Source organism: Gekko japonicus, unplaced genomic scaffold (genome assembly GCF_001447785.1).
Source record: "Gekko japonicus isolate JY-2015 unplaced genomic scaffold, Gekko_japonicus_V1.1 scaffold4, whole genome shotgun sequence".
NCBI classification, from domain to species: Eukaryota; Metazoa; Chordata; class Lepidosauria; order Squamata; family Gekkonidae; genus Gekko; species Gekko japonicus.
In genome coordinates, this window is record NW_015165234.1 from 790,468 (window position 1) to 810,890 (window position 20,423).

At 45.5% G+C, this 20,423-nt stretch overlaps 1 protein-coding gene across 1 annotated transcript in view; it reads left to right on the plus strand.

Moving 5' to 3' along the window:
• Window positions 1–20,423, plus strand: part of PDXK (pyridoxal (pyridoxine, vitamin B6) kinase) — a 68,874-nt gene that overhangs the window by 42,446 nt on the left and 6,005 nt on the right. The window contains exons 4-10 of the mRNA XM_015409811.1: window positions 5,599–5,682; window positions 9,398–9,444; window positions 10,530–10,615; window positions 12,106–12,151; window positions 14,693–14,804; window positions 16,505–16,641; window positions 18,192–18,258. Coding sequence (XP_015265297.1) covers window positions 5,599–5,682; window positions 9,398–9,444; window positions 10,530–10,615; window positions 12,106–12,151; window positions 14,693–14,804; window positions 16,505–16,641; window positions 18,192–18,258 — 579 coding nt within the window. The remainder of the gene's footprint in view (window positions 1–5,598; window positions 5,683–9,397; window positions 9,445–10,529; window positions 10,616–12,105; window positions 12,152–14,692; window positions 14,805–16,504; window positions 16,642–18,191; window positions 18,259–20,423) is intronic.

Here is a 20,423-nt window from a genome sequence, read left to right on the forward strand (position 1 = left end):
TCTCTTTTCCACCTTTCCTTCTCTCTTTCTTTCATTCACTCCTTTCCTTCTCTCTTTTTCCTCTTTCCCTCCTTCTTCCCTTCTCTCTCTTTTTTCCCTCCTTCTTTCCTTCTCTTTCTTTCCCTCTTTCCTTCTCTCTTTTTATCCCCTTTCCTTCCTTCTTTTCTTCCTTCTTTCCTTCTCTTTCCTTTCTTCTTTCTTTCTCTCTACTCTCTCTCTTTCCTTCCCTCTTTCCGCCTTCAGTGGCCCAACTCTAGTGAGAAGGGATTTAAACTTTAATCCCCTTCTCTCTTTGCTCCCCCCCCCGCAGGCCGATTGGGGAAGGGGAGGGGGAGGCTTTTGAAGATGCCTCCCCCCCTTTTGCTTCCCCTTCTGACATCACTTCCGGTTCTGACATCACTTCCGGTGATGTCAGAGGTTGTGGTATATGCTAATAGCCTAGGAGCTCATTAGCATACCATATGCTAATGAGCTCCTGCAGCTCTTTTTCTACGAAAAGACCCCTGAGTAGTTCTGGAGACCAAGGAACTGCTCGGCTAAGCTGACCCTACCCCTGAGTAGATATAATGGTCTTCTGAGTTAAATTCGCCCATTTAGTTCACTGATTCACAAGATGTCGATGTTCAGTCTTGCCATCTCGTTTTTGACCATGTCAAGCTTACCTGGCAACCCTGAAGGGAGTATGCTGCTTCTTGCCAGCCTAGACCTATCCTGTACTCTTGCCAGCCTTCACCTATTCTAGTCCTGTACCACCGTACTCTTTTCAGGCAGCACCCCACATAAGACTATGGATCCGAAACCATACTTTGCTTATTAATCACAACTAGGCTTGGTTCAAACATAATACGAAACTATGTTTGTCTGTTTTTAAATATGATTAGTTTGTGAAACTAGGATTCAGTTCACAACCATTCATTCAAATCCTGGTTTGCCTTGAGAGATGTTGGGTTCATCAGCTTTGCTCTTCCCCCCGCAAAGACTAAGCTGAGTTCCTGGCTTGCATTACAGTAAGGGCCATGCTGGGGAACAAGACAGGATTAATCCAGGATGTTTGTAGTTTGTATATTACTTAAACCATAGTTAAGACTAATTGCAGTTAATAAACCAGCTTCAAACCATTGTTTCCTGTCTTGGTATGAGAGGCCTGCATTCAGATGCTTATACTAACCACGGTTGGATTAATTAAAACATGGTTTTGTCTGATCTCTGAACCAACTCTTAGGTCGAATCTGCATTTGCATTTTTAAATCAGTTTTGTGCTGCTGAGACGCCGTCTTTCTCTATGCTTGTTTGAACGTTGTTTGGAGAAGATTCTTTTAAAGCAGTAGGGAGGCACAATGACAGTGGAGCCGCCACGAGAAAGTGATAAACATATGTGGATGTGCAAAAGTATGCTAGCACTGTTGAGGTGTGAAAACGAAACCAAATGTAGACTGCTTTTTTGAAGACTGAGTCAGAAGGCTGGGACACCGGTGAGAAAGACAAATGCAGATGTGACCTTAGTCTGAATGCTGAACTGCTGCTGTTCTGTTGGAGTCAGCTTACCAGCAGCCCCCTCCCACCAGCCATGTAGGACATTTCTCAGTACTGGCAGGAAATGTATATGTACTCACTTCAGTCTGATATCGTTTGGGAATTTGTGGGTAGTGATCTGGTTAGATTTTTCAGTTTGACCCTGCATTATTTTTACGCAAAAACTGGGTATTTGAGATACCTTTCCCCATTATCTGTTATCCATACATTTATGAATCAAGCTCAGAAACATGAGAAGGATGAACTTGCCAACTGTTGTGCTTAATTGGCGGTGGCTGATTGTCACATGGAAATAAACAATTCAATATTTATTGTATGAACTGTCTCTAAGCTAGTAATGAAACTTGGAGGGGAAAAATTAATTGGCTTTTCACCAGAAAGGGATTTGGTGAACAGGAAATCAACTTGGAGTCTTGCTGTGGGGTTTGAAGGAGACTTTTGATTTAGTTTTCCGAAGATGTGAAAGAAATTGGACTTAAAACTTTCACATGTCTGTGCGGATAAGCAATAGGCCAGTGCAAAGAGGACAGCAAAAGGCCAGTGCAAAGAGGCTCTATCACTAGCCAGCCACTTGTTTTCCAAGCTTAGGTTAGGGTTGCCAGCCCCCAGGTCCGGGCAAGGGTTTCCCCACTTTTGGGGGCTCCAATATGCCCCTGGCCAGTGGGGGAAACCCTGCCCCAAGCCCCACCCCCAAGAGCAACCACCTGCTCGGCCACCCCTCTCCCTCTCCTCCTGCCAGATTTAAATGGCTTCAGCTGATCAGTGGGGACCACTAAAGCTAGCAGGAGGGAGGGAGAGGGGTGGTTGTAGGCTGCACCCTCGGCTTGCAAAAAGATCCTTTAAAGGGTCTTTTCGGGTGTGGGGTAGGGTCCGCACTCATGGAGCTGGGGAAAATCTGCCCCGCATGCAGTGGGCCCTCCTTTAAAGGGTCTTTTTGTGAGCCAAGCATGTAGCCTGTGACCACCCTTCTTAGGGCTGGCCCGAGGTGTCTCTGCACCCTAGGTGAGGCCAGGTTGTGGCACCCCCCCAGGCGATGCCAACCTCCCGGTGGGGCCTGCAGACCTCCCAGAAACATGCCTGGGAGGGGGGCGCCGGGTGCCACAAGCTAGCCTCGCCCCTGCCCGGGTTGGCTTCCCACTTGCCCAGCCCACTAGGGGAGACACGCGTGAGCAGAGCCTCAGCCCAAGCAGTCCCAGGGGGAGGAGCAGGGGTCTTCCTTCCTTCTTTCCCTTCTGCCACAGCCGGAGCAGGAGAGGGTGGGTGGCCGGATGGACCCACAGAGCCACAACGACCCACCTCGCCAACTCCTCCTCTTCCCCCACCCCCTGGCATGAGTCTCCCTCCCCTACCTTCCCCCTATGGGCAGCCCGCTCGCACCCACGGCAGCCAGGTGCACAGGGAGGGGGCGGGAGAGAGCGAGCACTCCACCCTCTTGCCTGAACTAGCAGAGCCAAGTGTCCCACCTCAGCATTGCCTGGTCCGGCTGGGCTACTCCTGTCCCCCGCTTGCTCATCCCCCCGCCTGTCTCTTCGTCGGGCCTTCCTAGCGCTTCAGGGGAAATGGTCCAGCCGAAGCGAGGCAGAGGAAGGAGGCGGGCGTCCCCGCCCAAACCCCCAGTCAACGATGCTGCTGCCCCACCTTCTTCTCCTTCTCCTCCTCCCCCCTTGGTCCCTCCTCTCTCCTCGCCGCTCAGGAGCAGGGCCCAGGTGGGGAGGCGGGGCCGGAGCGCAGCCCCAGCCACGAGCAACCCACCGAGAGAGAGTCCCAGTCGACGATGCTGCCGCCCCGTCTTCTCCTCCTCCCCCCTTGGTCCCTCCTCTCTCCTCGCCGCTCAGGAGCAGGGCCTGGGTGGGGATGCGGGGCCAGAGCATAGCCCCAGCCACAAGTGACCTGCTGAGAGCGAGCCCGCCACCTACCTCCGTGGGCTGCAACAATCGCTGGGCAGGCTGCTTCCGGGGGGGGGGCGTCTGTGCGATGAAGTGGGGAGGAGCAAGGAAAGGCGCAACCCGCCTTTGTTGACCCTTTTCGCACCTCAAACGCCAAGCGGCTGGGAGAGGCAATGGCGTGTGGGCTTTTGGCGGGGGGAGGCAGTTTGGCGCCCTATCCATGCCTAATTCACCTAGTGGATGAGCCGGCCCTGCCCTGAAGAGCTCTGCAGCTCTGACATGCCCAGTGCAATGATGTCACCCAGAGGTGATGTCATCACGCCAGGCATCTTGCAGGGGGACACTCCAGCGTTTGGCCAAAAACTGTATGGTGACCATAGAGTCTTTGGCTGAATGTTAGAGCATCCCCCACGATGTGCCTAGTGTGATGATGTCACTTCCAGGTGATGTCATCGCGGCATGGGCGCTTCATGTATGAGCAAGAAGATCCAGGAGAGAAGCCTGGAGCCCCCCGGCAGCAAAAGGTAGGGACCTGGCAACCCTCATTTCCTACCAGGTCCTCTCTCTAGCCCATGCCCTAAAGGACAAGACTGTAGGATGCATTTTACATCTCCAATGCTCCCCTCAATACTTTCTTAAGGGCTTTATTGCCCTGCTCTGGCCATCCACCCAGAGTTATCTTCTGGATCACATAAACACTCTGGTATTTTGTTTCTTTCTGCTAGGTAAGAGATCATTCTGTCCCCAATACAGAGAATGCTATCCCCTCACACCAGCTAGCGACATGTGGTTCATAGGAGGGTTCCCCATTGTTTCTCTATTCAAACATATGAAGAGTTGGTGAGCAAATTACAAACCAAGGTGCCTGATCACGGACTTTGCAAGTGACAACTCGGCGGTTGTCCTAGCAACTACCACATCCCACAGGTTCCCAAGCAGCTCCTCTTTTCAGTTAACACATGGATGCCAAACCTCTGTGACATTTCATCTTCACATGGGTGAAAACACACACTTTATGCATTAAGAAACAAGAAGCATCAAATACAGAAGGCAGGAGAACTCTGTGTCTTATTATTTTACAAAAGGAACAATGTGTCCTTTGTGCTTTTACATGAAATTGGAATGGTATCAAGAGAAGATAATCCAACATGGAGGTTCTTCTGTGTGGTTCCAAGAAGCCGTGGCCTTATAGCCTGCAAACACTGGCATAAGTCTTGATTCCTGGCAAGTTGTAAAGAAGCCAGTGTGAGCCCCAGAAATGCTAAAAGTAAAGGCTAAATGAACTAGGAATGCTCAAAAACCTGGTAGTTTGGCTCAGGCCCTGCTTCCCAGTATTGAGCAGGGAAACAGTTTTTTAATGGGCTGTTCATTTGTCTGTTGACAGATTTGTGGCTGTTCAGCAAGTTGCTTCAACATCTTCCTTCCTAACAGTGTAGTACAGTGCAATTGGCTTTTCATGTCTATTTAAACATGAGTTGGAGTGCTTGGTGTTGGAAGGAAAAAGCGAGGAAAGGCGCAACCCGCCTTTGTCAGCCCCTTTCGTGCCCCACACACTACATGGCTGGGAGCAGCAATGGCGTGTGGGCTTTTGGCCGAGGGGGCACAGTTCAGCACCCCATCCAGGGCCCGGCGCTCTAGGCGAATGCCTAGTTCGCCTACTGGGTGAGCCGGCCCTGACCCTTCTACCTCTCTCCTGCTAGATTTAAAGGGCCTTTTAGCTGATTGGTGGGTTACATGGACCCCATGGATCAGCTGACGCCTTTTAAATCTGGCAGGAGGAGAGGGTTGAATGTGTGGTCGCTCTTGGGGGTAGGGCTTGGGGACATCCCTGCTCACCCCTGGAACACCCCCAAAATCCCCCCGCTGGAGCAATGAGGGGATCTGGCAACCCTAGCGTAGATAGAACCTGGGTCATGACAAGCTGGTCATCTGAAATATCTGTTGCAGACATGGAAAAAGGTTTGGCATGCTGTGGCAAGTCTTTTCAATATGGGCCAGGTGGTTGCTTGTTGAAGAGTGATTTGTGATCATGGGAAATGCTCAAGTGGGCTGGTTCAGAATGTGCAGAATTTTATTTTGGCTTCATAAAATTGGGAGGAAAAGCACCTTGACCATACAGAGGTTTACTCAAGGAAAAAATATTTTTCCAAATGTAATTTTCTTCCTAATCTTTTCAAAGGCTACACAAGAGACAAATCATTCCTCGAAATGGTGGTTGATATTGTCAAAGAGCTAAAGCAACAGAACTCCAATCTGGTATATGGTGAGTTTATGAGGAACAATTGATTCAGTTTACATTACTTAATTGGATGCCTTCCTAATAATTCTGTAAAGGCTCAGGGAGAGCAAAGGTTTTATGATACAGAGAGGAGTTGAGAGAGAGATTGCAAACTGGTTTGGATAAGGCTGGTATTAATGTTACTGTCATAATTGCAACTGCCTTGAGTTCTTTTGAGGAGAAAGGCAAGCTCAAAAGGTCTTAATAAATGGCACACATACTCCAGGTAAATTTCCTAGCAGTGCTATAATGATAATAAAATAATACTAATAAGTTTGTAGTTCATGGATTGTGTTATGTTGTCTGGCCACAAGAAAAGACTCATCTCTGTGATGTCTTAGTGTGACTTGGCAGTTATCCACTCACTACTTAGCAGCTCTGATGTCAACAAGGCAGCAACAGAAGGGGGTGCTGGGGAGGATTTGAAATCTAAGGTAATTAGGGATGTATTGTTTTAGTTACTTTTGAAGTATTGCTTAATTACCCAGGAGCTTATAAGTGAGATCTTGGTACAATTAAGATGAACATTAGTTTTCCAGAAAGTGTGTATCTTAAGAAATTTTTTAAAAAGGAAATCTTCGCAGGTTACTACTGATCATTTGATCATTTGACCAGGAGAAGCATTCACCTAACAACTAGGTATGCCAGCCTCCAGGTGGGACCTGGGATCCCCCAGAATTACAGCTCATCTCCAGACTACACAGATCAGTCCCCCATGGAGAAAATGGATGCTTTGGAGGGTGGACTCTGTGGCATTGTACCCTACTGAGGTTCCTGTCCTCCCCAGGCTCCACCCCCAAATCTCCAGGAGCTTGGATCTGGCAACCCTACCCCCTCATCCCCCACCAGTGGCCAAGGGGGGACCTGGCAATCCTACTGACAGCATAGAAGAAATCCACAGCCTCGTTTTATTGCCTACTTGTTTGTTGTTGTTCAGTCGCACAGTCGAGTCCGACTCTTCGCGACCCCATGGACAATCTCCCGCCAGGCTCTCCTGTCTTCCGCCGTCCTCCGAAGTTGGCTCAATTTCATGTTCGTTGCATCGCTGACACTGTCTAACCATCTCATCCTTTGCCGTCCCCGTCTTCTTTGACCTTCAATCTTTCCCAGCATCAGGGTCTTTTCCAGTGAGTGCTCCCTTCTCATTTGGTGGCCAAAGTATTTGAGCTTCAGTTTCATTATCTGGCCTTCCAGGGAACAGTCAGGGTTGATTTCTTTGAGGATTGACTGATTTGTTCTTCTTGCAGTCCAAGGGACTCTCAAGAGTCTTCTCCAGCACCATAGTTCAAAAGAATCTATTCTTCGGCGCTCGGCCTTCCTTATAGTCCAACTCTCACAGCCATACATGACTACTGGGAATACCATTGCTTTGACCATGCGGACTTTTGTTGGCAGGGTGATGTCTCTACTTTTTATCATGCTGTTTAGGTTCGCCATCGCTTTCCTCCCAAGGAGCAGGCGTCTTTTAATTTCATGGCTGCAGTCACAGTCTGCGGTGATCTGGGATCCCAGGAACGTGAAGTCTGTCACTACTTCCACGACTTCCCCTTCTATTTGCCAAGGAGTGATGGGTCCGGATGCCATGATCTTAGTTTTTTTGATGTTGAGCTTCAAGCCCACTTTTGCGCTCTCCTCTTTTACTCTGAGCAAGAGGCTCTTTAGATCCTTTTCACTTTCAGCCATTAGAGTGGTATCATCTGCATATCTGAGGTTGTTGATCTTTTCCCCAGCAATCTTAATTCCCGCTTGTGATTCATCCAGGCCAGCATTTCGCATGATGTACTCTGCATATATATTAAATAAGCAAGGCGACAATATACATCCTTGTCGTACTCCTTTTCCTATGCTGAACCAATCAGTTGTTCCATATCCGGTTCTAACTGTCGCTTCTTGGCCCTTATACAGGTTTCTCAAGAGACATGTGAGGTGGTCTGGTACTCCCATCTCTTTAAGGACCTGCCATAGTTTGTTGTGATCCACACAGTCAAAAGCTTTAGCATAGTCAATGAAGCAGAAGTAGATATTTTTCTGGTACTCTCTTGCTTTCTCCATAATCCAGCGAATGTTGGCAATTTGATCTCTAGTTCCTCTACCTCTTCGAAACCCAGCTTGTACTTCTGGTAGTTCTCTATCCACGTACTGTTGAAGCCTAGCTTGTAGGATCTTGAGCATGACCTTGCTAGCGTGTGATATGAGTGCAATTGTGCGATAGTTTGAACATTCCTTGGCATTGCCCTTCTTTGGGATTGGAATGTATACTGATCTTTTCCAATCCTGTGGCCACTGTTGCGTTTTCCAAATTTGCTGGCAAATGGAGTGCAGCACTTTAACAGCATCATCTTCTAAGACTTTGAATAGCTCAGCTGGAATACCATCACCTCCACTAGCTTTGTTGTTAGCAATGCTTTCTAAGGCCCATTTAACTTCACATTCCAGGATGTCTGGCTCGAGGTCAGTGATTATACCGTCGTGGTTGTCAAGGACATCGAGGTCTTTCTTGTATAGTTCTTCTGTGTATTCTTGCCATCTTTTCCTAATCTCTTCTGCTTCTGTTAGGTCCCTACCGTTTTTGTCCTTTATCATGGCCAGCTTTGCATGGAACGCTCCCTTGATTTCTCCAACTTTCTTGAAGAGATCTCTAGTCCTTCCCATTCTATTGTTTTCTTCTATTACTTTGCACTGTTCATTCAGGAAGGCCTCCTTATCTCTCCTTGCTGTTCTCTGGAAATCTGCGTTCAGTTGGGTAAATCTTTCCTTTTCGCCTTTGCCTTTCGCTTTCCTTCTTTCCTCTGCTATTTGTAAAGCCTCATCAGAAAGCCATTTTGCTTTCTTGCATTTCTTTTTCTTTGGTATGGTGGTGATTGCTGCCTCCTGTACAATGTCACGAACCTCCGTCCATAGTTCTTCAGGCACTCTATCTATCAAATCCAGACCCTTGAATCTATTCTTCACCTCTACTGTATATTCATCAGGGATGTGATCTAGGTCAAACCTGAATGGCCTCATGGTTTTCCCGATTTTCTTCAGTTTAAGTCTGAATTTTGCAATGAGTAGCTCATGATCTGAACCACAGTCAGCTCCAGGTCTTGTTTTTACTGACTGGATAGAGCTTCTCCATCTTTGACTGCAAATTATATAGTCAATCTGATTTCGGTGTTGCCCATCTGGTGATGTCCATGTGTAGAGTCGCCTCTTAGGTTGTTGGAAAAGGGTGTTCGCTATGACCAGTGTGTTCTCTTGACAAAACTCTGTTAACCTTTGCCCTGCTTCATTTTGCTTTCCAAGGCCAAACTTGTCTGTTATTCCAGTTACCTTTTCACTTCCTACTTTAGCATTCCAGTCCCCTATGATGATGAGGACATCATTTTTTGGTGTTAGTTCTAGGAGGTGTTGTAGGTCTTCATAGAACCGGTCTACTTCAGCCTCTTCTGCATCAGTGGTTGGGGCATACACTTGAATTACTGTGATGTTGAATGGTTTGCCTTGGAATCGGACAGAAATCATTCTGTCATTTTTGAGATTGTATTACCATCTCTTTATAGAACTACTGCCTTGCATAAATCAACAACTTGCTGTGACTACAATAGAAGTTTGAAGTGAGGCTAGCTGTGTTAGACTTTGTTGACTGTTCATTCTTTTAAAATGTTGCTTGTGGCAATATTGCTTTTCCACATCTTTTAAAATTAATTTTCCCCTGCAGTGTGTGATCCTGTGATGGGTGACACGAGGGATGGAGAAGGCTATATGGTTAGTAATTCCATCTTTATAACAATGTTGTTATGCCAAAGAAACCATACCAAATCCTGGAGGGTTTTTTCTCATCTTCTGGGTATGGAACAGCAGTCACTGCAAGGTGTGGATGGGGAGGTATTTGTGAATTTCATGTATTGTGCAGGGGGTTGGACTACATGACCCTGGAGGTCCCTTCCAACTCTGTGATTCTATGATTCTATATTTGACCCTGTACTCGGTATCTTTCTTAGGAAGATTGTCCTTTCATGTTCAGTTCAGTTATCCTTTCATGTTCAGCTCTCAATAAATCATCAATTTTCAGTAGGAACAACATTGGCTTTTCCCAACTCTATGGAGCATGCTGAAGACTAAACTCAAATAGAATTGTGGACTAAATAATTCTGCATGCTAAGAGATTTAGTCAGTTTTCTCCATGCCACTGCAATGTCTTTGTTCTCCTCCTTCTGCATTCTGCAGTACAAATTTGCAGAAGTTGTTGAGGAGACGCAAACCCCCTGCAAGCAGTAAGTGTTTCCATTCCTGTTCAGGTGGAGGGTTAGTAGTCCCTTCTGATGGCACTTCCTTGTGCTTTATGGAACATCCTTCCAGAAGGACCCCTCCCTGGACCCTGGGAAAGGCTGCCATTTAAAAGTCGTGTACAAAAAAGAGCAGTTTTGGATCCCAGCTTGTGTGTGCATGTCTTTATATGTTAGTGAATGCTCAAAATTTTGTTACTAGACAGTTATATAGGATATTTAACAACCCCATATAAATGTTGTGAATGTTAATAAAATCAGATACACTGATAAATGAATGCTCAAAACTTGGAGACAGAGATCTGTTTGTGGGCAGCCATCTAGAGATTGTCAGCATTCAAGACTGGCATGCACCAAATTAGGACATTCCCTGATTCAGAGATCTCCATGTAATGCTTATGGATTTCTCCCTGCCTTGTAAGCTTATGCATTTCTAGGCTGAGCTGAGAGGGAGAACTGCTTACGCAACACAGACTAAACATCCTGATTCCTGAACTTTTTGAAATGATCCAGTCAATCACCCTAACTTTCTAAAGAAAATATCCTTTTTCCTTATTTTTATAGTATGTTCCAAAAGATCTCCTTCCAGTTTACAGAGACAAAGTTGTGCCTGTAGCAGATATAATAACACCTAATCAAGTTGAGGCTGAGTAAGTACTATTTTCTCATATCTTTTTGAAGACTTAAAGAATTACGTCAAACTCTGTTTCATTCCTTTCATTGCCTTTTGGTAATTAAAAAAATGGTAATGAATAGGTATTGGAGATCTCTTGCGTTCTAGAAAATATGTTAGGGTTTCATTTTCTTTTTTTACTTAAAAACGTATGTTTAAAAATAATATTGACTGTGTACTGATAGATGCACAGCCTTTCTGTGGTTTTTACAGCCTGTTTGCTTAAAAGGTTCACATTTATTCCCCACCCCCATATACTCATAAAATGATACCAGTCATCTTCGCAATCAGAGATTGCTTGGTTCATGTCCTTGATTTCAGTTCCATGTCTCAGAACATGTCCTGCCATCAGAACAAGCATCTGAATAATCAAATTACTTCAGACTTTCATTTCTTGGAAATTAGATTGTGATGTCACATGTGTAGCCTAGTACTTTGTGTCAGATTAGTCTATTCACAGCCTCTGGATCAAAGGTTGTTGGACCTGCATTCCTTCATACTCACATTCTTTCACCTCTTTACTCCTGCAGTCTTCTGTCTTCTGACGTCTCTGCTTGCTCACCTGCCTGTCTTCTCTTGATGTCATTAACTAATCGACTTAGATGTAAGCTAGAGCTACCATAACATTTCTCTGTCACTATTTCTTAGCTGCTTTGCTCATCTAAGGAGAACTAGGGAATGCCTTAATACTTACAGTTTGAATTGTATGAGTAACTCTTATTAAACTATATGTATACCAGCTAAGAACTGTGAACTTAAGTAACATCCTAGTGCAAATCATTTGTGTAATTTCAGAACCTTTTAATGGGAAGCTGCTGTCCACTGACAGAAAGGGATGCTGCTTGAGTCCAGTGGCACCTTTAAGACCAACAAAGTTTTATTCAAAGTGTAAGTTTTCATGTTCAAAGCACACTTCTTCAGACAAATGGAATTCCATTTGTCTGAAGAAGTGTGCTTTGAACATGAAAACTTACACTTTGAATAAAACTTTGTTGGTCTTAAAGGTGCCACTGGACTCAGACTTCATTCTGCTGCTTCAGACCAACATGGCTACCCACCTGAATTTTTCAGAAAGGAAAAATGCTGTTTATGATATATTCCACTGGCTTTGGCTTTTTGAAGTTTTGATGATTTAGGCATTTTTATTATTATTTTAGGGATTCTTGTTGTTATTTTGTGCTGTCTTATTGTCTGGGAAAGTGGAAGAAGCTGCAACAGTTCTCCAGACCCTTGATATTTATGTTCAAGTTAAAGTAAACGGCATAGGGGCCTTAACATTGTGCCTGTTACTTTGGAGGACCAGGATGGCAGGAGGATGATCAGAGTCAGTACAGTAAAGCATCTACAAGTTTTACCTTTACCCACAGAAGTGAATGATCCTATGTAAAGTTCTTTGGGCAATGAAAAGCAGAACAGAAATTTATATTCAGAATGGACGCTTCTAAAATATTCTCTTGTTTTTTGTAGATTACTCACTGGCAGAAAGATACGTACTGAAAAAGACGCTATAGAGGTAGGTGACCTGAAGACGGTGTTGTGTTCCTTAAACTCCATTTAAATGCTCCTGTGGTCACTTCTGAGGGCAAATGGGAAATCGCTTGTGGTCTACCAGGAACTGTGCAGAGGCAGAATTTGCTGTTGATGCAGCCCCTGCCATTTGCATCATTGTGCCTGATCAAAAAATGCCCCAGTTTTAATTGCATGACTGGCATGGGGCAAGACCCTACATAGAGAAGACTGTAAGGAACTTGGTAGTTCAGGCCTAAGGTTTTAATGGGGGAATTGGATCTTTTTGCCAGGATTCTGGCCCATTCAGCATCCTCACTCTGCTGATTAGCAACAGCTGCTGAGCAGTTTTTGTTCCCTAAAAGGCTTGACCTTGGGAGATTTGCTCTATGGAACTTCTATCCTTTCTAGCTTCCTTTACATCAGATGCTAATTAACTGGTCAATCTTTGATTGCTTGGTGAGTGTTAGAAAAAAAGGGGTTCCAGATATGCAGGGAATCCTCCTCAATGACCAAAGGACATCCTCAACGGACAAACAGTATTTTCGGTTACCTTGGCATGTCTCTATGCTGTGCCAGCTAGGCATGAAGAAACCTTGTTTTGAGTGGGTAAAAGGACAACGGAAGAATGCCACTTGAAGCTATTGGAAGGCAGTAAGGCTCAGAGTTCTTAGACAGATAGATTTTAGTTAGAAATAGAGAGATTTATTCTGTTTTATCTTCTCTTGCCTGCGACTGCATGGTTTATGCTTTCTTGCAGCATTCATTAAACTAATAGATTTGCTGTATGCCTTAAGCTGTGTTGGGAATTACTGAGTGTGAGTGCACCTGGAAAAGAACCCTGAGGGTAGAAAGTCAAGGCTGTGCGAAAGCAGAACTTTCGCCCTCATAAAAGAAAAAGGGAGCATGGCCTGCCCGCCTGACTGAGGGATCGGTTGTTTTACCGTCCGGAGCGGGAGGTCCGGGTGGTTTATCCATACAGGGCCGAATCATACAATTTGCTGCCTCCACACAGTGATTGCAGGTCATGAGCCTGTTTACATTCTTGAATACTCTGATGAGTGATTGCATTAGAACTTCTAAAGATGTGAACTGGGAGTGAAGCTTATGTAAATATTTAGATTGTGCGTGTGTGTGTGTGTGTGTGTGTGTGTGTGTGTGTGTGTGAAAACATCCTACATTAGAAAAGTTTACACTGTCTGTCGTGGAGGCACATGTTGTCCACTGAAGGAAAATAACTCAAAAGTGACTTGTGCAGTGTATTACTACACAGTACTGCCCCCTCGTGTCTGCATAGGAGTATTGTGATATTTCTCCTTTAGCAGCTACCATAAATATAGATTCAGGTGAACAGAAGTGTGCATGCGCATGAAAGTTATACCAAGAATTAAACTTTGTTGGTCTTAAAGGTGCCACTGGACTCCTCAGCTACCATAAAGCATTTCCACTTTGCCATGGTGCCAACTATATAGACCAGCCATTCTAAACCATTTCAGTTAGGAAATTTAGTAGTGCACTTAGTGCGTTAGTGCTTGAGGTCCCTGTTGGTTCTCACAGTGGACCTTTAGCTTCTGTCACTACTTCATTTCCAAGATAACATTCCTGACTCTTCACGCTCAGGACGTTATGCAGCATCCATAAGAACAACTCATTGTTTGTGCTTTTGCCAGCTGCTACTGTTTTTGTAGTACATTGAAGAAATGTCATCCAGTGACTCCACAGTTTCCAGTTTTTACTTTCATACCCCTGGGGTTTGCTAATTATGTCTTGAGGGTCTTGATCCATGATAAAAGAGCGAGGCTATAGTCCAAGATGGGGCAGATTGAGCTATTGGGCACAGAGGCTGATGCTGCTAAAATAATGTGGCAATTGCAAAGTACTTCTATACCTTTAAAGCTGCTATATAAAATTATCATAATAATTAATTATAGTTGTCCCAGTTGCATAATAGCACACTATTATTTGAATAGTGTGACGGAGAACTACATTCATGGTTGTGTGATATTAACATGACAGAATGCTGTGTTCAGTTGTATGTCCTTCGGTGGGAAGTTCCGCTGTCATTGGTGCCTGCCTGTGAGTTTTTAATGTACACAAAGTTTGAAGATACAATTACTGGATGTAGGTGTGTAGATACTCCAGCAATTCATTTAATCTAATTAATGCAGTTGGTTTGTGGAGTACCTTTGTTGGTGCATGGCCATCTTTCCTGATGAACATCCCCATGCCAAGAATTACAGTTGCCCTGACCTCTGCTGGAAAGCCAAGGATGCCGTTTCTCTCCAGCAGCAGGAAGAATTGCCACCTTGTTACAGCCTTCTTTCATTTTTGTTCTACCTTTTAAGATGCTCCATGAGTCACTAGAGAATATCCCTGTTGTGTTACACTGCTAATTATCTTTGCTATCTTTAGTCATTAATAGAAAGAAGCCCAGAACTAGTCTTTTTGCTACCTGATGGGTAAATAGTTGCTATCCTGCAGCAGTTGTCACTGACACATACGCATGCATAATAACTAGTTCTGTTTATTTCTTTTCATCTATGGGAAGGTAATGGATATACTCCATAATATGGGACCAGAGACTGTAGTAATCACCAGCTCAGACCTTCAGTCACCTTCAGGAAATGATTACCTGATAGCATTAGGAAGCCAAAGGAGAAGTAAGTCATGGTTGTTTGTTTGAATGGGAAAGCCTTAACTTTAAACTTTAAGTCTACTAAGAATAACTGCATGATTTCCAATTCATCCTTTCTTTGTTCACATGCAGTTTCTTCTCAAATGAATGGGATTCATAAAGCAGCCATGCGATGGATTATGAGTAGAGAATTTTCCTTTCTACCTGAGCACACTTCTTTTTTCCTGTTGTTTCTTGTAAAATAATAGTTAATACTCCATTTTGCTATAATTTATCACAGTTTAAAGAGTGTTGTTAAGGCAAAAGGGAAACAAACTGTAACATCTTCCCTTACCTCCTGTAAATCTAGAGGTATCATGGGTGTTTAATGTAATACGGGGCAAGATGTGACAGCTCACTCTGGCTTTTGTAGAACCAACTTGCCAGCGTCCCACCCTTTGTGCATTGAATTCAGGTCTCATAGTCACAGCTGTACACATTTTCACTAATAAAAATGTAAGGTTATTTCCCCAGGAAATTCAAATTTTGCATTAAGAATAGCTGAATTCTAAAATATATTCTGCAATGTTAATTACTTTGCATAATTCATTCTAATTTTGCTAATCACAGGGAGGGGCAAGATACCACACGGGAAACTGGACTAGAAATCTTATTGAATCAAAGCTCTGGCTCTTGAGAACGTATTAGATATGGCAGAAAAACATGCTTTCCTAAAAAGAAAGAAAGAAAACAAAGAGTTCCCTATGAGGTCTGGGACTTTTCAGTTTAGAAAGGAGACAACTAAGAGGGGACATGATAGAGATTTATAAAATTGCGCGTGGGGTAAAGAGAGTTGACAAAGATACATTTTTCTCCCTCTTCCAAAATACTAGAATTTGAGGGCATCCAGTGAAACTGATGGGCAGTAGGTTCAGAATCAGAACAGACAAAAAGGAAATACTAGTTTATGCAGAGAGTGATCAAAATGTGGAATTCCCTGCCAGAGAATGTTGTGATTGCCAGGAGGCAACATCAGGGGAAGGCCTTGGCCTCTATGGCCCTGTTGTTGGCTGTCCAGAGGAAGTAGTCTGCTGCTATGTGAAACAGGATGCTGGATTAGGTGGACCATTTATGTTCTTAAGATTCTGAGGAAACTAAACTCCAAGCTCTATACAGTGTTTTCACAGAACTGCAGTGTGCATGCAGCACTGCTCCTAATTCTTCCAAGAGTGCTTCTGATTTAGACCTGAGATAAATGTGGAGCAATATTTAAAAGCATAGCACTGGGGTGAGCTGGCAGTGTCTGTCACATCAGTGCTATCTTATCTTCCTGAGTGGACTGGGAAGGTAAAATGGCTCACCCAGAAGCAAGCCCAGCTGAATGGCTACAGCAGGGCTATAAGCCAGCATTGCAGGAGCTGCTTGGCTCAGACTGGCCAGTGGTGGTGTCAACGATGAGTGTTGGCTCGTTGCTGTTTTTCTCCTGCTCAGCGCCAGAGCAAGAGAGGCAATGGGTGAGCCAGTAAGACATCATTGGCACTACTGGCCAGGCCTGAACTGAGTGTACCCGGCAGTGCTAGCGGAACTACTGGACCTGACTGCTGCTGGCTGCCAACCATGTTCCATGGCAGTGGTCCCCTGAAAATTTACCCTATAAGTTAAATATGCGATCCATCCCCAAGTTAACCAAAAGTTCCTGTGTTGTGACACTACTTGAGAAGAATAAATATGTGTCTCCCTGAACAGCTGCAGCAAACGGCACCATAGTGACGCAGAGAATTCGAATGGAGTCTCCTAAAGTAGATGCCGTCTTCGTTGGAACAGGGGATCTGTTTGCTGCCATGCTCCTGGCCTGGACACACAAACATCCAGACAATCTTAAGGTACAGACACAATTCTCCTGGTGTTCTCCTCTCTCTGCTGCGAGTTCTTTCAGCCTGGATAACTGTGAGATTAAAAGGAAAGGAGAAAAGAGTGAATATGTCAGCAGCCGGTACAAAAGTAGAACACTGTTCTCTTGTTTTACATAGCCTAAGATGGATTCAGGTGGGGTAGCCGTGTTGTTCTTTCACTCACTGTTAATGGTTTTTATATATAGAAAGTAAGAACCACTTTTGTTATTAAAGGAGTAGTCACCAGAAAACGATTGCTTTCTTAATCACAGAGTCACTGCCATTCATACCACTGCCTTACTGCATGGCAATTTCAGCACTGCTAATACTGCCTGTAACTTTTTGAAACACTGTTTTGAAACACTAAACAAAACTTAAGAAAGCAAAAAAGACTATAAAAGCAATTCAGTATGGTTTTGTTTGTTTTTTATTTCATTTATACCCCACCGTTCTCCCTGATGGAGACCCAAAGTGGTTTACATCATTTGTCTCTCCTCTGTTTTATTCTTACAATGACCTTGTGAGCAAGGCTAGGCACAAGGTCCCCCAGTGAGTTTCCATGGCAGTGTGTGATCTGAACCTGGATCTCCCAGATCCTAGTCCAGCACTCTGACCTAGGGTTGCCAGGTCCCCCTGTCGTTCTGGTGGGGGGATTTAGGGGGCATTCTGGAGGTGGCTTGGGACATCGTGTGACATCCCCAACATGATGACGTCACCCGAAAGTGATGTCATCATGTCAGGGACGCTTTGATATTTGGGTGAAACTCTATGGGTTTTTTGCCCACAAACCATAGAGTTTGCCCAAATACCAGTGTGTCCCTGCATGACGTCCCTGTTTAGGGGCAGAGTCAATGTTTCTAGTGAAATTCCATTTAAATTAGTATGTCTGTCGCAGGTAAGTGATTTGTAGAGAACAGCTCTAAGGGACCGCCTCTTCCTGTATGTTCCCCCAAGAGCACTGCGATCGGGGAGTCTCGACCTCCTTGAGGTTCCGGGCCCCCGGGATATCAAGCTTGCCCTAACCAAGGCCAGAGCGTTTTCGGTGGCGGCTCCTACCTGGTTGAATGAGCTCCCGGCGGAGATCCGGGCCCTGCGGGACCTTGTACAGTTCCGCAGGGCCTGCAAGACGGAGCTCTTCCGCCAGGCTTTCGGGTAAGAGCCGCCGCCGCCACTATACCACCATCGTGGCTTGATTTACCATCTACCCTGGTTTCTGGGAGGGGGTAGACGTCGCCCGGAAGAGGAACATCACCCCTGGCGCTCTCGCTATTACACCATCGGCCGCCAGTGAGGGACATCGAGCATCTTGGAAATTTAATGAACTGTAGAGCACCATTTAGTTTGTATTTATTGATGTTTTAATGTAATTTATATTTTATTCTGGCGTTGCCACTTGTTCGCCGCCCTGGGCCGCTTGGGTAGGGCGGGATATAAATCCCAAGTAAATAAATAAATAATGTAAATAAAAATAAAGTGATATAGTTAGTGGCCAGAGCCAATGGAATGCCAGTAGAACTGAAATGTTTTTCTGCCAATTGCAGGTGGCATGTGAAAAAACAGTATCAGCCATGCAGCATGTTTTGCAGAGGACTATCAAGAGCGCAAAGGGTAAGCCATTTATATCATGTTTTGAAATTACTGATTCTCTGTAATTGAAGTGCACAGTCTTTCATTGCTATTATACTCATCATCATTAATAAGTCCAGCTAAGTGGCCTCTACTGGAGCTGCGGTGGCTCAAGTGGTTAAGACGCTGAACTGCAGGCTGTGGAAGGTCAGTAGTTCAGCGGTTCAAGACCCGGGTGCCGCAAGACAGGGTAAGCTCCTGTCTCTAGTTCCAGCTCCTGCCAACCTAGCAGTTCGAAAGCAAGAAATTGCAAGTAGATAAATAGGGACCACTTCGGTGGGAAGGTAACAGCGTTCCGTGTGCCTTGGTGTTTAGTCATGCCGGCCACATAACCACGGAAACGTCTTCGGACAGCGCTGGCTCTTCGGCTTTGAAACGGAGATGAGCACCGCAACCCTAGAGTCGGACTCGACTGGCTTTCGAGCAAGGGAACCTTTACCTTTACCTAAGTGGCCTCTATTCTTGATGTAGTGGGGATTTTTTCAAATATTATTGTAGAAGAAGAAGAGATTGGATTTATACCCCGCCCTTCACTTGGAGTCTCAGAGCGGCTTACAAACTCCTTTCCCTTCCCCTCCCCACAACAGACACCCTGTGAGGTGGGTGGAACTGAGAGAACTCTGACACAAACTGCTCTTTTTCAAGGACAGCTGTGCCAGAGCTTGTGACTGACCCAAGGTCACATCAGCAGGTGCAAGTGGAGGAGTGGGGAATCAAACCCGGTTCTCCCAGATTGGAGTCCACACACTTAACCATTACACCAAACTGGCTCTCTTGTAGCCTTGGGAGAAGCATTATGGCTAATTGAACAGCTTTTATTTGACTACTAGGTCTTCTAAATTATAGCCACTTCAACCTTTTCCTTGCCTGTCTTACGGACAAACTGTATATTATGTTTTCTTCTGTTTTAATTTTTACAGTATTTTCCCATTTTTTTTCTTTCAAATTCCTGTCCTGGCCACCAGGTGCGAGGCAAGTCCCAGCAACTACAAGGCCAGCAACTACTATCAGGGGTTCTCAGGTCACAGTCCAACATCAAAGTTCAGAGTCTGATAACACAACCCGAGTGCAAGGTCTCAGTCCAGGGTCATAGCATGTGTTCCAAAGGCAGGGTCCAAAAGCAGTCCAAGGGTCAGGTAATGAGGGTCCACAAACTGCTCTCAAGCAGGTCAGCCAGCTGGGAGGCACCGGTAAGACTGCAGGCACATGGATTCAACACTGGTGCTAGCCTCACTGCAGCCTTGCAGGTGAGGCTGGTCCCATGTTAAGCTCCTCTTCAAAAGCTGAGTCAGCTCTTTTACTCATGAGGGGTAGTGGGGGTCAGATCCTGTGATGAGAGCCAGTTTGGTGTAGTGGTTAAGAGTGTGGACGGGTTTTGATTCCCCGCTCCTCCACATGCAGCTGCTGGTGTGACCTTGGGTCAGTCACAGTTCTCTCAGAGCTGTTCCAGAAAGAGCTCTCTCAGCCCCACCTACCTTACAGGGTGTCTGTTGTGGGGGAGGGGAAGGGAAAGGGGTTGTAAGCTGCTCTGAAACGTCTTCGGGTAGTGAAGGGCAGGGTATAAATACAGTGTCTCTCCTCCTCTTCCTCCTCCTCCTTCTTCCTTCTTCCTTCTTCTTCTTCTTTCTTCTTCCGTTGGCATTCCCTCAGCAGAGGGAAGGACTCAGGCTGCCAAGCATATACTCCTGCACCTGGTCCAAGCCTCAGCCCTTACTAGGGTTGCCAGGTCCCCCCGGCCACTGGCAGGTGTTGGGGGCATAGGGTTGCCAGCTCCAGCTTGAAAACTCCTGGAGATTTCAGACGGAGCCTGGGAAGTCCACCCTTCAAAGTATCCATTTTCTCCAGGGGAACTGATCTCTGTGGTCTGGAGATGAGCTATGATTCTGGGGGATCACCAGGTCCCACCCAGAGACTGGCATCCTTTAGCCTTCTCTGCTCCAGGAGTCCTTCAGGGTACTGTGGTGGGTCTGGCACTGGGTGGGTCCATGCTGGAACTTCCTGGCTTGAGGGCCCTGCTGGCTCAGAGGGCAGTACCAGTGCTAACTCAGGGTCCCTTTGAGGAAGCCCTGAGACACTGGACTCATGGGGAGGGTCTGCCAAGGCAGGGCTTGGGGACGGGTTGTCCTCCTTCTCCCCTAATGTGGGTT